Consider the following 18,694-nt stretch of genomic DNA (forward strand, 5'->3'; position numbering starts at 1 on the left):
CCTTACTTGCGACCCTTCTCAATCTCAGAACTTTCACGTTGCTGTAAATTTATCTTGCCTTGGTAACACGTTATATTTTGCATGGTATGCACTTTGTCAACAGTCTGATTCATTGCATTCCAATATGTAAAACTGTGCACCTTTTGTCCCAAATTGTAACATTATTGCCTGTTACTCTTTCGATGATCAATTGGCAGGTCCAGTAATTTCTTTCGTTTGCTGCTTTGTTCATCAAGTAATATTCTCGTACACCTCTATCAGTTCCAGCTCCATTGCTTCAATATGATCCATAACCTGGACAATACACATTAGTCGAAAATAGAAGCCTGTTCGCGTATCTCTTCGAGTATGCATCTCCTCAAGAGCCAGGACACACTTTGTCAATTATGTGTTCCACATAATTATAAACAATGTTTTCCTATCTTCCCAAACGCAAAGGAATTATTTCTCTCTTTCTGCCCGAAATTCTTCTATTCTTAAATTTAAGTTTAAGTTGCATTGCTGACTACTCTACCAAGTATTCTGTCAACTTGATGTATCTCAGCTTTTGAAGCTCCAGCACTTCTGTCAAAGTGCACTTATTCACAACATGAAGAGGGAAAAGGTGAAAACATCTAAATGCACGTTGTATGTCATTTTCCAGGCTGCCAAAATATACTGCCTCAAACTTCTTTGCTTAAAGTTTCATCTGTCACTTACTTATCTGTTCTGTTCTCTTTGCATGCTCTACTGAAATTGGGAGATGTCATGAATAATGGTTTGAAAACATTGATGCATGGTACCAGGGGCTAATTTTGAAGTGTTACTCTGCACCTCAATGCAAATTCGGGGAAGTCCATGTCACATTCTACCAAACGGTACACTTTCGCAGGTTATAATTGATTTCATTACTGTAGGTTCGATGGGAGAATAAAGGTTAATATTATTGAAACTGCATATTGCAGCCAGCATCTGATGCACTGGTCATGATTTGGTCACCTGGATGCTCAACATCTCACTGTACAAAAAAACTTTTAACATTATAAGTATCTCAATTGCCTCAAACATGTAAACTCATTTGTTGCCCATGTTTCGGAAATTGCCTTCAAAAATAATTATTTAATACATTCGCCTCGTTAACTGCACTGTATTGTAACACCCTGATGGAATCGGCGACCTCAGTGGGCTGAATGACTGGTATTTGATATAAGGTAATGCCATCAGCGTTGTTTCATTACCCCCACAATCTGAAGTTGCCATGAATGTCCTTACATAGAACATAGAACAATACAGCACAGAACAGGCCCTTCGGCCCACGATGTTGTGCCGAACTTCTAACCGAGATTAAGTACCCATCCATGTACCTATCCAAATGCCGCTTAAAGGTCGCCAATGATTCCGACTCTACCACTCCCACGGGCAGGGCATTCCATGCCCCCACCACTCTCTGGGTAAAGAACCCACCCCTGACATCTCCCCTATACCTTCCACCCTTCACCTTAAATTTATGTCCCCTTGTAACACTCTGTTGTACCCGGGGAAGAAGTTTCTGACTGTCTACTCTATCTATTCCTCTGATCATCTTATAAACCTCTATCAAGTCACCCCTCATCCTTCGCCGTTCCAACGAGAAAAGGCCGAGAACTCTCAACCTATCCTCGTACGACTTCCTCTCCATTCCAGGCAACATCCTGGTAAATCTTCTCTGCACCCTCTCCAAAGCTTCCACATCTTTCCTAAAGTGAGGCGACCAGAACTGCACACAGTACTCCAACTGTGGCCTAACCAAAGTCAAGTACAGCTGCAACATCACTTCACGACTCTTGAATTCAATCCCTCTGCTAATGAACGATAATACTCCATAGGCCTTCTTACAAACTCTATCCACCTGAGTGGCAACCTTCAAAGATCTATGTACATAGACCCCAAGATCCCTCTGTTCCTCCACCTTCTGAGCTCAACCCACGGCTGATGAATAGTGACCATCAGGTTCAATCAGCATCAACCACATCTCTCTAACAAGAATGCAGCCACGTATTCATCAGTAAATTGAGTTAAGCATTACTGCATGATTGCAAAAGTCAATCTAACCTGCACGAGCAATCGGGACCAAAAGTACACTGCTGTTATCAAACTATGGACTGCATCAAGTCAACCTTTACACCCTCGTTTCATAGGTTTTCCAGGACTGAGGTAAATGATCAGAATCACTATCTTGGGAATACCCTTTAAATGTGAATAGTGGAAAGAGTTTCATGAAATGATCGTAATTATTTTAAAGACATTGTAACTGTCATGTGTTGTATTGGGCAATGGAGGATGAGATTCGATTTATTTTCACTTTTGAATCTTGAACAAGTGCGTGGATATTTGCAAACGTTTGTTTCTTTATTTGATCCAAAACAGGAAACAATGGGCCCCGATTGGTTGGTGGGGAGAACAGGTGCTCTGGGCGAGTGGAGGTCCTGCATGGAGAGCAGTGGGGAACGCTGTGCGGTGTTTACTTTGACTTACAAGACGCCAATGTGGTCTGTGAGCACCTTTTTTGCGGGACTGTAAAGTCGATCCCGAGAGATGCTCGATTTGGGAGGGGAGCCCAACCAGTGTGGAAGGAAAACTATGAATGCCATGGAAACGAGCGACGATTGTGGAACTGTCCAGTTTCACATGGGGAAAGCTTCAACTGTTTACATGGAAGTATGGCCAATGTCATCTGCTCGGGTATGTCCTTTATAGCAATTGCTCTTTTGCTAAACAGTGTTCCTGTGTACTTAAAGTTTGGAATTATTTTATTTATACCTTAATGGAATGTCATTGGTGAGCCCATGGCCTGTTGGCCTTTTGTGATTAATCTCGGTTTAACTGGTGCACTAGTTCACTTCAGGAAGTCATTACCTTTCAACTATATGGTTAATAATCCGCAGTCATATGTCAGTCAGAAAAGGTTAGACCGGAAGATGTCCTTCCATAAGGAAAAGTATTAGCCAGATGAGTTGTTAGGAGAATTGATGATCGTTTGACTGTCACCATCGCTAAGACTAACTTTCCGTTCCAGACTATTAACTCAGTTTGATCTTTACCAGCTGCCATTCTGGAATTTCGGGCACTCTCAGCACCACCAGGTCTTAATTTCTACCTCCACTTTGCAAATCAAGAGGCCATGTTTGATTTGGCACAATGATGTTCTGAGATACGACACTTGAGTTTTCGGAAGCTATTTTGTATTAAATGTACATTATGTTTTTAAAAAAATTCTGAATGCCATCCAAGGTGATAATTAATTTCCTAAATCTTTGCATATAACTGCCGCATTCTTCAAATGTCAATCCCCTGTCTCTCCAAAGATGCATCCATTCTGCCTGGGTTACTAATTGTGTTCGTGCTTCTAAACTCTCTGTACTGTTTCAGATTTGGAATATTTCACGAACATTTTAACGATTATTATTCTGATACTTAGTCTTTCAGGGAACGGAGATGTGACTGGTGAGGCCAGGATTGGTGCTGATGCCTGATTTCATTTTAACTAAGTTGGTTTTACAGGCTTTTAGTTATGATTTTGTCACTCTTTTATGAGCCTGAAGACCTTGTCGGGCAGATCAAATGTGGAAACCAGATTTGATTTCCTGACAAACATTAGGGGCTGCATGAGTTTTGTTTTCAATATTTCTTCATAGTTTCCCTGTTCACGAGCTGAAACTGGGCTCCAATTCCAAAGCATACATTTTCCAACATTCCCCCAGAGAATGCATAAAGCATCTGAATTACTCGTGTCAACATTTTTACGACATGACATTCTGCCCTCAACTCCTGGCAGTGAATATCAGAATCTGCACAAATGGCGCCACAGAAATCAGATGTATTCATACCTTCTAATAAAAGATGTTGACGTATCAATAGCGTGGAGACAATGTTCAAAAGAAAATGGAGAACATTGGCAGTTACATTAGTGAGTGACAGCATCACGTTTTAAAATTTATGAGCTATCGCAAATGTTCACAAGTGGTTTGAATGTCATAATTCTCAAACAGACTTGTTCCTCCGTCTCCATTATCATCTTAACCGTTGTCTCAGTCATGTTGCGGGTCATTTGCTCAGTGCAACATGCTCTGCCGTCAACCATGAGAGTAGTGGCAACATATAAATGGTCAAAGCATACGAGTAGCATCTGCAGACTGACAGTCGGCCTGAATGGATGTGGTCGCTCGCTGAAGACGAGACTTTATTTTCAACGAAAGCCAGAAGAGCAGCACTTTTATTTCCACGCCTCTCTCAATTTTGTTTATGGAAGAAATGTAATGACATGATGAAAGTATTTGAAAAAGTAAATGGACAAAATATCTTTATGATTGCAAATCATACATTTTCCTGTGATTGTCAGTTCTCGAATATCTGTGTTCATTTCAATCGCTGTTCTCAGTAACTCTTATTTTACAGATGAAAATTGGGCGTTAAGACTAGTGAATGGAGAAAGCCGCTGTGATGGCCGAGTTGAAGTTTACTCTCATGGAAGCTGGGGCGGAGTGCATGACACCGTGTGGGATCAGAATGATGCCAACGTTGTCTGCAGACAGCTGGGATGCGGTTATGCCTTAGAAATATATAATTCTTCAAAGTATGGGGAGAGTGATGGTGGTTCGTGGGTGCATGTTGTCCAATGTCATGGACATGAATCACAGCTCCAGGACTGCAGGATCTCCAACACATTGAATTCGTCTGACATCGAAGGCAGTAGCGTAGGGGTCCTCTGTTCAGGTAAGTAGACTCTTCACATTTAAACCAGCTCAGATATATCAAGCCAAATATTCATCTGCTGAGTAAATTGAGAATGTACACCACTGGCTTGTCAGTGTCACTCGAACCATTTATTCATCGCTCGGATATCAGCAGACCTGAGGTGGGCGGCGGGTGCAGATGGATGAATATGAGAAATTAACACCATTTTTGTGTCAGATACAAGCATTACGTGGCAGGTCAGGTGAATTGGCTATGCTAAATTCCGCAGATTGTCATTTGCATTAGTCCGAGGAAAATGGGTCTGGGTGGGTTAAATTTCAGAGGGTCGGTGTGGACTGGTTGGTCCAAAGGGCCACTTTCCACAATGTCGGGAATTTAATCTAGTCTTAAGGGGCGGCAGGCTGGCACAGTGATAAGCACTACTGCTCACAGTACCAGAAACCCGGGTTCAATTCCCGCCTCAGGGAACTGTCTGAGTGGTTTGCACATTCTCCCCGTTTCTGCGTTAGTTCACTCTGGGTGCTCCGGTTTCCTCTCACCGTCCAAAGATGTGCAGTATAGGTGAATTGGCAATGTTAAATTGCTTGTCGTGTTAGGTGAAGGGTTAAATGTAGTGGAATGGGTCTGTGTGGGTTGCTCTTCGGAGGGTCGTTGTGGACTTGTTGGGCCAAAGGGCCTGTTTCCACATTCTAAGTAATCTAATCTAATTACAGTTTCTTAACCCAAAAGTAAAGTTGACACACGTGCACAAAGAATGCGTTAGTTCAGATAAAGAGTCACTCGACTTGAAATGCTAACCCCACTTCCCAAAGAGGCCAGTAAACCTCCTGCATTTCACCAGCAATTTCTAATTTTGTGAGAGTGACGTTGGCGTTGCGATTTGAAATTTTGATGAGAATGATTATAAACAGATATTGTTCAGACAGGCAAAAATTCCGAGGAATGGGAATTGGAGTTTAATTTAAATAAATATGAGGTGAGGCTTTTTATAAGTAAAATCCGAGGAGGATTTATACTTTTAATGGTAAGGTCCTGGGGATTGTTGCCAAACAATGAGACCTCGGTGTGCAGACTCTAAGTGCATTGAAAATGGAGGCATGGAGAGACAGTGCAGTGAAGAAGGTGATTGGTACTCTTACATTCATTGATCCGTGCCACTGAATACAAGAGTTCGAAAGTCATGCTGTGGCTGTACATTGGTTGGCCCCTTTTGGAATTATGTGTATCATTCTGGCCACCCTTTTAGAAGAACAATGCTGGTAAACTTGAAAGGATTCAGAAAAAAATTGCAGTGATGTTAGCAGAGTTGGAAGGATTGACTTATATGGAGAAGATAAATAGACTGGGCGTTTTTCCCTGGATGGTCGGAGGCTGAAGGAAGACCTGACAGAAGTTTATTATATCAGGAGGGGCATGCATAAGGTGAATAGACAAGACATTGTCCCCAGGATAGTGAAATCCGAATCTGGAGGGCAGAGGATACAAGTAAGAGGAAAAGATTTCTAATGGAACTGAGGGACAATGTTTGTCACAAAAGAGGCTGTACGTATGAAATATCTTGACAGTGAGGTGTTGGAGGATAGTACGGTTACAACATGTAAAAGGCATCTGGATTCGTGAATAAATAGGAAACGTTTAGAGATATGTGCGCGGAATGTTGTTAAATGGGAGTGGATTAATTTAGAATATATGATTGACATGGAGGAGTTGGACTGAAGGATTTGTTTTTGTCCTGGATATGTCTAGGACTCCATTACTTGAAATGATCGCTTTTCTTTCAATTAGTAGAGCTTTTTATCTTCTCTGAGAATCTTCTGATCTCGTGCAGCATTGCAGAGACTGAAAGCGCAGTTTGAATTTTGCAGATAATGCACGAGAGACGTATTCCATCCAAAACAAGTGTCTTGAGATGTTTCACATGCGAAGTCGCCGCACTGCAATTATATAATATTTTGGGAGTCGTTGTACGTTATGTAGCTCGGGATGGTGATGAGACCCTGAAGGAACGCTTTCATGATCATTGAAATGTCGAGGCAATGGCTTCTTGGTGATGGAGTGGAAAGTACTCTTCTCGAATCACAACCGGGGTCATTGCAACAGCATTGGAACTAAAGTTAGGGGAATGCTGTGCGGTAGATATAAGCAACTGTGTGACTTGCCATCAATCAGAAAAGCAGTTTGCAACCAGTGAGCTCAGGGAAGGTCTCCTCTCGTGTCAGGTCCAGCGCACAAGTTGTCAAAAATTCCATTGTGCAGAATAACTTACAAACAGCTGTTATGCTGTTGACCTGATGGAAGCTTCACTTTTCCTCTATAAAGATCATAAAATGGTTCGTTAGAAGCTGAAGACAGTGTTTTTAAGGCGAAAAAGTTTATTCTCAAACTGCAAGAAGCATGATTTAGACCAGAGCAGAAAACTGTGTGCAGTTAAGGAATCCACATCAGAGGATGCATTTGACAGTCATGGAGACAATGCAGGGGGAAACGGATGAGAGATTTTCTTGAGATGAACAACATTTAGCTATGAAGACAACTTGGCCAGATTTGGATTCATTTCCTTTGAACAGAGGCGAATGAGTATGGGCGGGATTGAGGTGTATAATAAGCAACAAGAAATCTTTCCCCTATGTTATGCAATTGCTTACCATGTGGCATAGAGTTAAGGTGATGGACAGAAGGTTCAGAGGGACCTGAGGATACTCTTTTTCATCCACTTGGGGCAGCGGAGTAATCTGGAACTCACTGCTTGTAAGTTTGGTAGAGGCAGAAACGTTAGTGAAATCTAAGATATATTTAGATGTGCACTTGTGATGCGAAGGAGTTAAGGACGATCCCAAGTGCTGGGAAATGAGCATAAAATATTTAGGAGCTTGTTTTTGACAGAAGCAGAATTGGTGGGCCGAAGGTTCTTTCTCTGTGCTGAAGACTTCTTAAATCTGTGATTCTGTGAATTAGTTCTGGACCTTTGTATCTAAGTACACGTGATAATAACCTGAAATGACTTTTCGTCCCCTTTCAGTATTTACACTTTTACAACTACTCAAAGTGCTATTGCTGTCATGCTAATATATATGTTGTCTTTCAGTTATATTCTCGTAAGGTATAGTATTCTCATGTGCGCTGATGAATGAAAGCTGAGACGGTATTTATATTGGACGAACGTACTGTTATGTGCACTATAAAATAGGGTGAGCATTAGACAAAGTAACGCGTGGACAGACATAAACGGAGTGGCAGGAAGAGAAAGCACAAATGCAACTGTTTGCAAAATATTTCACAGAATATTCAATATAGAAAGGGAAACTGAACCTGGCAGTACCAGGTGCAATAAGATATTTTGAAACATTCATGTGCTGTACATTCTTGCTAAAAGGTTACACTTGATCTAACAGTTTTGTAAGAAATTATGTTTAAGCACAATAAATGCTTCTCGTGAGAACATTTAAAACGCTCTTTCCTGTATCTATGTACTATGTTGCCCTGAGTGATGAAGGGAATGTGCATTGAATGTGTAATTGTTTCACAGAGCACTTTCAGGTAAGGCTGTCAGATGGTGGAAGCCCTTGTGCTGGTCGAGTGGAGATTTACTACAATGGAATATGGGGCTCAGTTTGTGATGATTCATGGGATGTGGTAGACGCTGAAGTCGTTTGTAAACAACTGGGTTGTGGAAAAGCACTGGATATGACACCCCCTTCCTCCTCTGGACCGGGCTCAGGCCACATTTGGTGGAAGGACGTGAAGTGTTTTGGAAACGAATCATTTCTCTGGGAATGTCCTTCAGTACCATTGGGTCACCAAGACGACTGTTCTCATAAAGAGGATGTGAGAATTATGTGCTCGGGTGAGGCCATTCTTTAATGCTATTACTTTGCTCGAATGTTGTAAGTGAGACGTCATGCTGACGTATGTTCACTGAATTCGAAGGAATGTAGAGCAGCGGCAGTAATTTAAAGAAACGATCTCTGACACTTACATGTACACAAAAAGTGAAAGAACAATTCGTTTCTCTAATCTAACTTGCTTTTCTGTCAGTTTTTTCATCTTCTATTGATACAAGACGCGTTTGTCATGAAAAGTGTCATTTTTGATCTGTTGTCACTACTCCAAGTGGATGCCAATATTGTCCTGATTGTCATAAAGGGTTTACTAAAACTTAATTCCAAATTTATGATCTTTACTTTTGTATTGGGCCACCAGTAATATGAGACCTGTTCGTGTGTCTATCGAACTATTTGTGACTCGAAAATGAAGGGAGTTTTTTTTCTTTATGTTTCCGAGCAGACTTCACTGTATCAGACACAGCTCCTGTACAATTGTATCTGACCTGTACTGCCTGTTTATTACTGTGCACTTGCGTTTTTCATGATTTTTCAGAACAGTAAAAATATTCCGTAATTTGCTTCCAACTGAGCAGTTTGAAACTTCCCTGGTGATACAAAATTAAAATTGATTGCATATATATCTATATATATGTATATAATTGAACAGCCACGATATCAGAACCAGTTCCAGTGGACCGTCACTTCTGCAAAGTGGACAATTTACTTTTAACACAGGCTTTCTGTTTTCTGTCAGTTTCTGCTTCTCGACCATTTCGGGTTCTCAAACAGTTCGCCAGATTCTAGTCGTGTCTTGGTCAAGTCCTTCTAAACTCCATGCACGATACACATTTGGCTCATTCCTTTTTTCATTGCAATATGTGTCATGAAGAAAACTGAACACAACGGTCCGCGGATGCTGCGAATTTAAAACAAAAAGGAAAATTTCTGGAAAATCTCATATGTCTAGCAGCATCCGTCGAGACAAAGAGACCACGTTTCATGTCCAGTGACGCCTCCTCAATTCAGAATACGCGTTACTGGACCTGAAGATTTGTCTGTGCTTTCTCTCTTCACAGATTCTAGTGAGTTTCTCCAGCAATTCCCTTTGTTCATATCATGCACCCTGCTCGTTTCGGCAATCACAGGACACACCAGCAATATGGACAATCTAACAATCTGGATATCTGTTATTGTTTGAACAGAACACAAGGAGCTGCGGCTGGTGAATGGAAAGCATCGCTGTGAGGGAAGAGTAGAGGTGTTCTACAATGGGACCTGGGGAACAGTGTGTTCAGACACATTGGATCCACACGTTGCCAAAGTGATTTGTAAACAGCTGCACTGTGGTGCGTTCCAGTATGTTGAGTACGACGCTCAGTCATTCGGAGCAGGAACGGGAACTATTTGGCTCGATGAGATGGAGTGTCTGTCACACGAGTCGACACTGTGGCAATGTCACACAGATCCGTGGGGTCAACACGACTGTCAACACCGGGAAGATGCTGGTGTAGTTTGTTCAGGTAACATGACAAGCCTTCTCAATGTTCGGGTGTCATTTCAAACATGAATTTCCAAGAGACTGAGCATCTTTCTCCTTCCAACAGAGAGCAATGTGACAAAGGAGCAGACCCTCACTTCAACTTACTGCCATCAACAATTAGGTGCGTCTTCTTTCTCTATGTGCCAATTCTTGGAGATTCTGCTTTGTACTGCATTCAATAATAATCAGTTCTGTACCACAGATACGCAAGACAGTGTGCACTTGCATGGAGGAAGCAGCAACTGTTCTGGAAGAGTGGAAATCATGTGCGATAAACGCTGGGGAACGTTGTGTGGCGATTCCTGGGATATAACTGATGCAAATGTTGTCTGCAGAGAGCTGGGATGTGGCTTCGCTCTATCAGCCCGAGATGAGGCCGTTCTCTCCCAGGAGAAAGATGTTATCTGGCAGAATGATGTGAAGTGTAAGGGAAGAGAATTCTCTCTGTTGGACTGTCTCTCCGCAGCTCCAGCTAACAGCAAGTGTAACCACAAGGAAATTGCCAGCGTAAAGTGCTCTGGTAAGATTGATGCTGACTGACGTGCGCCATTAATGTTAAAAATCAGGGCAACTATTTGATTTCCTTCATAATTATTCGGACTTTCTGTTCCACAGGATCCGAGTTGGTGACCGTCTCCCCTTCACCTCCACCTGCGGGTATTTATGACTGATATTATTATTAGTATTTGTGTTCGCGTTACTTTCCTGAAATGTGACATTGATGCTGTTGGCATTTTTACGATTTGGAAGCTAGTGTCATTGTTTCCTTAATGATGATTATTTACAATTTTCCATGACAACCTTAACTATGCTAAACCCATTTATACTCCCTCCTTTCAGGGCAGGAAAGCCCGTCTATTTCCATGCCTGTTGTCGTCTGTTCATCTTTGGGAGTCTTGTTAATCTGTGAGTTGGTCGCATTACTGGTGGTCATGCAGAGAAAATTGCAAATGAAAGGTAAGCATCATATCTACCGACTGAACTAACACTGCGTCACTTTCACTGTTGCATATGTTCTCGGGGCTGTACGTTTTTATTGCACTTTTCGAGCATTTGACTGAGATGGTCACGATTGTGCGGCACTTCTTGGCTGTTTGTTTTCTTCGAGGGACTTTGCCCAATGAAACGCTAAGTTTTAATAAACACTCAGATAAATGCATCAAAACTGTAAATAGCAGTTAAAAGAATATTCTAACTATGTGAAGTATGCATCAAGTCGCTCAATATATTTGGAGAGAAACTGAATTAACGTATAATGTGGAGTTGCTCCAGTCATTATCATTGGGAAAGAAATATAATAACTGCATTTTCTTATCTTTCAGTTAACATATACATGACATTCCAGAGCAGGTTAATGACGGCAGCAATATGTCTCCGTTTCATTGAGTTATTTGCAGACTGCCTCTAAATATTTCTTCATTAGTTACTATTATTTATGGTTCTTCAGTGTCTGAGTGCTGCTACCACAACCCAAGATCATTGAGAGGATTAAGGGTCCTTTTAAGGGAACTTCCAGTTAGGCAACAATTGGCTTCCCTTGACTGAGCAAATGATACTTCTGTACTTTGCACAATAATTTAAAAGCGTTTGCTTGGGAATCATTTTCCACGAGTTGGCAATGACAATCAACACTAATAACAATCATTTTCTATCCTTTCACATGCTCTTAATTTTCCTTTACATATAGCCATAAAAACTAGGCACTTAGTCTATCACGATCAATGTCATCAAGGTGCACCTTATTTCATTCGTCTCACGTTTTGGTTTTTAACTAATTGTCATAATTATGCAATTGTTTAATGAAAGTAGTCCAATTCTAACAACATTATTATCAATCTTGTTTGTTAGCACCACGGTATGTTGAACAATAATTTGTAATCTCCTCAATGGTATCAAGTTTTTTTAAAAATATAGGTATGAGCATTTTCGTTTTTTCATTGCATTAAAGAGTTTCATTTTCTGCACTCAACATTTTCACTCACATGCACCATTGCGAGCTGAGAATTTTCTTGAATAGATATTTGAATCAGCAAAATTAGAACAAAATACCCAAATGTATACCAACAAGAACGTCTCGTTCTTTCTGTTTAACATACTGGGTTCGGTAACTGATGTGACATGGAAATTAATCATGACCTGTTCACTTGTTTTTCCAAGATGTTCTCCCTTCAGCGATCAGTTAACGTTGTGTGAAGATTCTAATCTACAGCATTGTGTGAACTCTTTCCTCTCTCCCCTGGTTCTTCAGATATAAACACCTTGTTTCTGCGAGTGTTCAGCTACAAATGCTGACCAGTCTCTTGTTTATTCAACAGAACTTTACCTTGGTGGCAGAGGCTCACGCCTTGGTTTGTACCAAGGAATTTATGAAGAAATTGAGAATATTCCCCCTGGCAAGAGGACGGACCACAAACATGGACCAGGTATATATTTCCTATTGTATAGTGAATCATGACTGGATAAGTATAGCTTCCATTTAATTTGCAGTCTCCCATGATCAATGACTGAATGAACATGATTAATAGTTAATACACAGTCGTCGTGTTGGGAAGCTATCTCATTAACTGTGTCTCTGTCCGCATTTCGTGAGATGAAGAATTTCAATATGATAATTCCCACTGGCGTACATTCCTGATAGATTAGTTCTGGCATGTATTTGAAAATGCAAACAGAACTATCATTTTCACTTCTACCCTGGTTCCACCCTGACCCCTTCAGATGGCTGGACAACTAATCAATTCGTCATTGATTTTAAAATAACATAACTTTTGCAGTAAGTATGGATTACCCAGCACCAAAGAGCGGAAGCAAAATTGAGGAATCAATGTATAAACAAATATGATGAATCACAGAAGATGAGTGGTGCTGAAAGTGTGCATATGACTCTGAAACTTTTCAGGTGTTCAGATACAGTGTAAATGAATGGAAAGAAAATGTCTGGTAGATGATAAATGTGAAATTATCCATTTTGGTTGGAATAAAATTAGAAATGACTATTATTTGAACGGACATGGCCTGAAAAGTAGAGATAGCAGATTTAGGACTAAATTGAGGAGGAACATTTTCACCCACAGGATTGAGAATTTATGGAATTCCCTGCCTCATCAGATGTTTTAGAACTGGGGTGAATAATGTTTTGAACGTTAAAATCGTGAGTAAGTCGAACTGAAGCCACGAAAAGATCAGTTATGATCTTATTGAACGGCGGAACTGGCTGGAACGGTCAGATGGAGTACTCCTGCTCTTAGATCTTATATCATATTCCTTCCCGCAGTGGGTTCACTTGACATTATTCCAGATATTTCTACAGGCACGATTAAAGAACAATACTTTCTGTTGTCACCCTACAATTAATAACATAAAACCTTCAACTACAGTCCATAAGTCTACGACATACAGGATCAGGATTAGATCATTTGGCTGATCGAGTCTATTCTGCCATTCAATAAGGGCTGATGTGATTCTCAACCACTTTGATTTGCCTTCTCCTTGGATGTTTTTATCCCCTTATTAATCAATAACCTTTGTATTTCTGTTTTAAATACACACTGATTGGCCTCAATAGCCATCTGTGTTCCAGAGATTCGCAAGCCTCTGGTTGAAGAATATTTGCCTCATTGTAAATCTTATTGGTCATGGCTTCTCTTGGAATTCGAGCTTGAAAATAACTCTCCATTTTTATTTTTAGTAATTTATGCTTCCATTGACTCACTCAATCGCATTGAATACTACACCAGCCACAACTTGACTGACAATAATCCCGGATCTGAAAATCTTGAGGTGAAATCCAACAGCATTCCAGGTGTGTATAGCATCACTTTCTGTCAATTAATTTTCGTCCTACACCCTCTAAGCTGTCCAAAACTTAACGATTGCAACCCGCACAAGGTAGTCTGACCACTGGAATGTTGGTTAAAGAGAAAATCGCTGTTTTGATACCACATGATCATGGGCATGATCTGTCCGGCTGTCTTGTTGCTCACAGAGTTTATAGAGCCTATGACCTCTACTTGTAATGTTCAAAGAGATGTGCGTTCGATGTCGTTGCTTTCAGGAACTGCACTCACACCCATTCCCGAAGAAGAATACGTCTCCTCAAGCTGAACATTACAAAAACAACCAGGTTATCATTCTAATCGCATTTTTACAGCACACCTTGGCCCACAGCCTTGTATGTCTTGACATTGCAAGTGCATCACTGAATACTTTTTTGAGCGCGTTTTGCCTATCTCACCCTTCCTGGCAGAGAGTCGTAGATTTCCTGTTTACTTCTCCCATCACTTGTCTGAAATGTATGGCCTTTGGTCATTGATCTCTCCACCATAGAGAGATGTTCCTTCTTGTCTTCCCGAACTACAGTCGTCATCATTTCATGACTCATCGCAGGCATGCCAGCGACTCTGCATGCTCAGCTCCAAGTCAATCAATTGCAAGACAGATACAGCGGTAGGTCTCTCAGCCCTTCGTAACTCTTCCTGCATTCAATGAGATAATTCCAAACTATAGTGTGGCCTAAATCCAGCTCCCTGCCTTTGAAGCATGTCCATAAATACCTTTGATCAACAATAATCTCGGCCACATATAAAATTAAGAATTGATCAGACATCAGCTAATTTTTGGGAAATATATTTCCAAACCCTGTACAGCTTTATCCTTTCTTGACATCTTCTCTGAACGGTCTGGCATTAATTCTGTGTATAACACCTCGAGCTAAAATAGTCTAATCAGTTGAAGTAGTTTACTTTATGTTGCCTATCTTATCCGGGTTATTATTTTGAATAATTCAATCAGATAACATTTCACCTTCTCATTTCCAGAGAAAACAATCCTAATTTGCACCAACTCTGCTCATTCCGTAACTTCAGAATTTTGACCGAACTCTTCTGGTCTCAGTTTCCAGCACTTGCCTTATCTGTGACATTCGTCTCGTTTTCTAGTTATCGTTGTTGTGTATTTCAATTTGTAACAGTGATGCTCATCTTTCTCTCCAGGTCGAATTCGTGGTGAGTATGACGATGTTGAGACTGAAGATGCAGACTGTCATGATGGAAAGTTACAATTGGACAGTGATCCTGATGAACCCCTCACACTTACAGATGATGACAGTGGTCTTTGTTGACTCGGTGAGTTGAATAACAGATACTCACATCTTTAACCACCTTTCTGTGCATTCACACTGCCATAATTCCTTTCCATTCCATGATAATATTATATTTACTGAAAATCCTAGAACAACGTCCAAACCTGTGCCTCATTTCCACAGCTTGTCACTGAGAAAGCAATGTATTATTGGAGAACGATTTTTATTTCAATAGCATGAAGAACCGTCTTTAAAAAATGAATTCGATGCGATTCATCATACACTGCGTTTTGTCAGGTCTTCGAATCGCTGATCTTTACCTAATTTTGTAATTACAAATCTACAAAATTGCTGTTTCAATGCGTCATCAACTGGCTGTATGGAGGATATGAAAGATGGGGTTTTACGTGCTCAACAGTTTGAATGGTTTAGTTCTTGTAGCTCACAGGGAATACAGAGCCGAGGACCTTTACTTGTAATGTGCAAAGAGACGTGCGTTTGATGTGGTTGTTTTCAGGAACTGCACTCACACCCATTCCCGAAGAAGAATACGTCTCCTTAAGCTGAACATTAAAAATGCCAATAACTCACGTTTGCCTTTGAAACCCAGAATATCTGATCAGCTGCTTAACCATTTTAGTGTTTTCGAATGACCTTTCGGAAAAGAAAAACTGCTCCAATGTTCCTTGGAACCCAGTTATCCGCTTCCATTATTCTTCACCTTCTCTCCTTTTTCACAGAGAGTTGTTTAATTACTGTTGTGAGAACTCTCCTGTAACATGTAGCAGTCACCACACTGACAAACAAGCTCCTGTGTTTCTTTGAAGAAGGGTCACCGGGCCTGTAACTTTAACTTTGATGTGTTCCAAACATGTGTCCAGACATGCTGGGTTTTTCTCGCAATTCCCGTTGTTTGTTTCTGATTACGAATGGGCAAATGAGCTTCCTTGCACTGCATGATTCGATAGAACTATGATACAGCCGTTGCCATGTTACCTCTGTTGTCCAATCAGAAAATACATCTGACTTCCCCTGATAACTCGCATATCGGTGGCGCCTTCACTGTTGACATGCACTGGATGTGCGATCCAAACTTTTACAACGTACGCATCAAACCCACAATTGCGACGTTTCCCTCTGAGTTCCAATGTTTCTGATGCAGAGGAAAGAATGGGATGCCTTGGCTTTCAGCAATATTCTGAAATATCTTGAGCACTATGTAATGTTGAAAATCATCATGGAAAACTTGACATTTATTTTTGAGTTAAACATTGAATACTTTCGTGAGGATTGTTTAAATTAATGAAGAAAGCAACTTTTATTGTTTCACAGAGATCTATTAAATTGTTTTAGGAGTGCGAAAGAAACCATAGATATTTGTTTATCTTGCAATTTCAATCAACATCTCACCTGCAAAATCGTGCATGGCCAATGATATACTTTTGAACATTTCATAACTACTATCATTTAGGATATTGCCCAGCCAATATTCGCACAAACCAGAGGCGATGATCATTATATAATATTTTGAGTGAGCTTGTTGATTGTAGAATAAATATTGGCCCAGTGATCACTTGCTGCACATATCTCTCTAATCTTCAGAGTAATTTCCAGGCTGTCGTTTGCATCAGCTAAACACACAGATCGATAAACATGTCAATGTGACTTCCAAATATGGCCCGTCATCAGTCTGACCTTGCTGAGGCAGAATTAGTCTTGTCCCTACTCCATGGAGTGAGAGTTTCAGATAGGGATTGGTAGATTCATGTGCTGTGAATCGAGCCAGAGGCGACTTGAACGCGTGGACTCAAATTATTTTCTTTATCATTTCAGGTAGATTTTAGAAGCGTTTTCAACATGGGACGTCCCAGTATTGCGAGAAGTCGCCGACTATCGTTTTAAATCTCAAAAATATTTTTCTCACTATGAGCTGCAACTGGTTGTAATTCAGCAGCATGTACTTTGGCATTGAAATATATATATTTGCATATATATACATTTGAAATATAACTGAAAAATTGCATGTTGTGTGTTTTAATGAGTTAAAAGTGGGTATAAACAGAGTGCATCGAAGTTATTTTTTATGTGTGCATATATTACATAATTCATTTCTCAGTGTGAATTTTTGAAGTCACAATAGTGGACGATGGTCCTGTGGCGGGTCAATGAGGTATTGAGGAAATTCCATGTGGAATTGCTTTGCTTTCTCATACCGAATGAAGGAGGCTTTTAAACTTGTCAAGCCAAAGAATTCTATGAAGTGCTGTTTTGCTGTTTATTGAATGAAATGTTCTGTCCATGAACTGGGAATATTTCTGAAAGTGATGTGCAAAATGTAGGACACAATTCATCAATAAAAATGCAGTGATTTCAAGTTTGTTTTGGGATTCTGAGTCCGTTTGTTGATGTCAGTGCCAAGTGTATGTGTGTGAGTGTCAGTGAGTAAGTGAGAGTGGTTGTAATTAGCTGTGCTTGTACAACTGCACCTCTGAATATGAGAATATCTGTGCTTCGGCCAATACGTTGGAAAGCCGATTGCAGGAGGGAAGTACACAGGAAATGGAAGGGAACTTGGAAAGTTAACCTACAGAAGGATCGTGGCTTACAATCTGCTTTTCTGTAAAGGTAGCAACGGAGGTGGGTAAGGTAAGCAAGGAGGCACATGACAAGGTTTCCTGCATTAGTCGGAAAATACGTGGTATACTTTTTATGCAGTCAGGTTGTGTGTTGTCGAACTTTAATTCGGCCACATTTGGAAGATGACACACAGTTCTGGTTGCCACTCCCCCGAAGTGACATGGAGGCGTTGTTGAAGCTACCACTGTAAGAACAGCGTGCAGGTGTGGGACACTACAAAGGGTGTGATGCATGCTCTGTTTGGAGGGGCATGTTTGGTGAGGATCGCCAAAGTTGCGAATGGGACAAATTGTGGAAGCACAATTTTGGCGCGGGGTGGGTGTGGGAGTGGGGGCGAGGTGTTAATTTTGAACGGACAGAAAGGAGGAAACTTCAGAAGGCTATGAATTGAGGCACGGCATGTGTGAGAGTGAGAAATGTGTAAGGTAATATTTTAAGGTGTAAACAAGCAGGGAGTGGTGGGTGAGAAAGACAGAACCGAAAAGTAGAGACAGAGATACAAAAAAAGAGAACACATCCAGAGACGATATCTGTGACTGTGTCTCTTTGCAGTGGAGTCTCTGTTTGTTTTAGATGTTGAATCTGTTGAAATAGGGTTAAACCATTCCCCACTTTCTCTCAGTCATCCCTTTTGTTCAAAGTGATATAACACTGATGGTCATGTTGATGCGAGTTTCCATATGTGTGTCTTTGCATTTTGTTGTGTTTGTACCAGTGTGTCTGTATCTGCCTGCAGTGAGATACACTTTATCCGGGAGGGAAGTTTGAATGAAACAATAAACTAAAAAATGCGAGAGTCAAAGGCTTGGAAGTTCTCTCGCTTCCTCTCTCTACCCCACCTCAGGCGACTGACTGTGTGGAGATTGTACGTTCTCCCCGTGTCTGCGTGGGTTTCCTCCG

At 40.8% G+C, this 18,694-nt stretch overlaps 1 protein-coding gene across 1 annotated transcript in view; it reads left to right on the forward strand.

Annotated features, from left to right (window-relative positions):
* The window catches only part of LOC148144491 (scavenger receptor cysteine-rich domain-containing protein DMBT1-like), a 37,071-nt gene extending 21,875 nt beyond the window's left edge, over positions 1-15,196 (forward strand). The window contains exons 6-15 of the mRNA XM_087975348.1: positions 2,386-2,700; positions 4,414-4,731; positions 8,240-8,557; positions 9,740-10,080; positions 10,267-10,597; positions 10,693-10,734; positions 10,918-11,034; positions 12,393-12,500; positions 13,766-13,879; positions 15,069-15,196. Of these exons, the coding sequence (XP_087831474.1) occupies positions 2,386-2,700; positions 4,414-4,731; positions 8,240-8,557; positions 9,740-10,080; positions 10,267-10,597; positions 10,693-10,734; positions 10,918-11,034; positions 12,393-12,500; positions 13,766-13,879; positions 15,069-15,196 (2,132 nt within the window). The remainder of the gene's footprint in view (positions 1-2,385; positions 2,701-4,413; positions 4,732-8,239; positions 8,558-9,739; positions 10,081-10,266; positions 10,598-10,692; positions 10,735-10,917; positions 11,035-12,392; positions 12,501-13,765; positions 13,880-15,068) is intronic.
* The last annotated feature ends 3,498 nt before the right edge of the window (positions 15,197-18,694 follow it).

This window comes from Chiloscyllium plagiosum, unplaced genomic scaffold (assembly GCF_037043375.1).
Source record: "Chiloscyllium plagiosum isolate Xiang-an unplaced genomic scaffold, Cpla_swu_hap1 HiC_scaffold_27, whole genome shotgun sequence".
NCBI lineage: Eukaryota > Metazoa > Chordata > Chondrichthyes > Orectolobiformes > Hemiscylliidae > Chiloscyllium > Chiloscyllium plagiosum.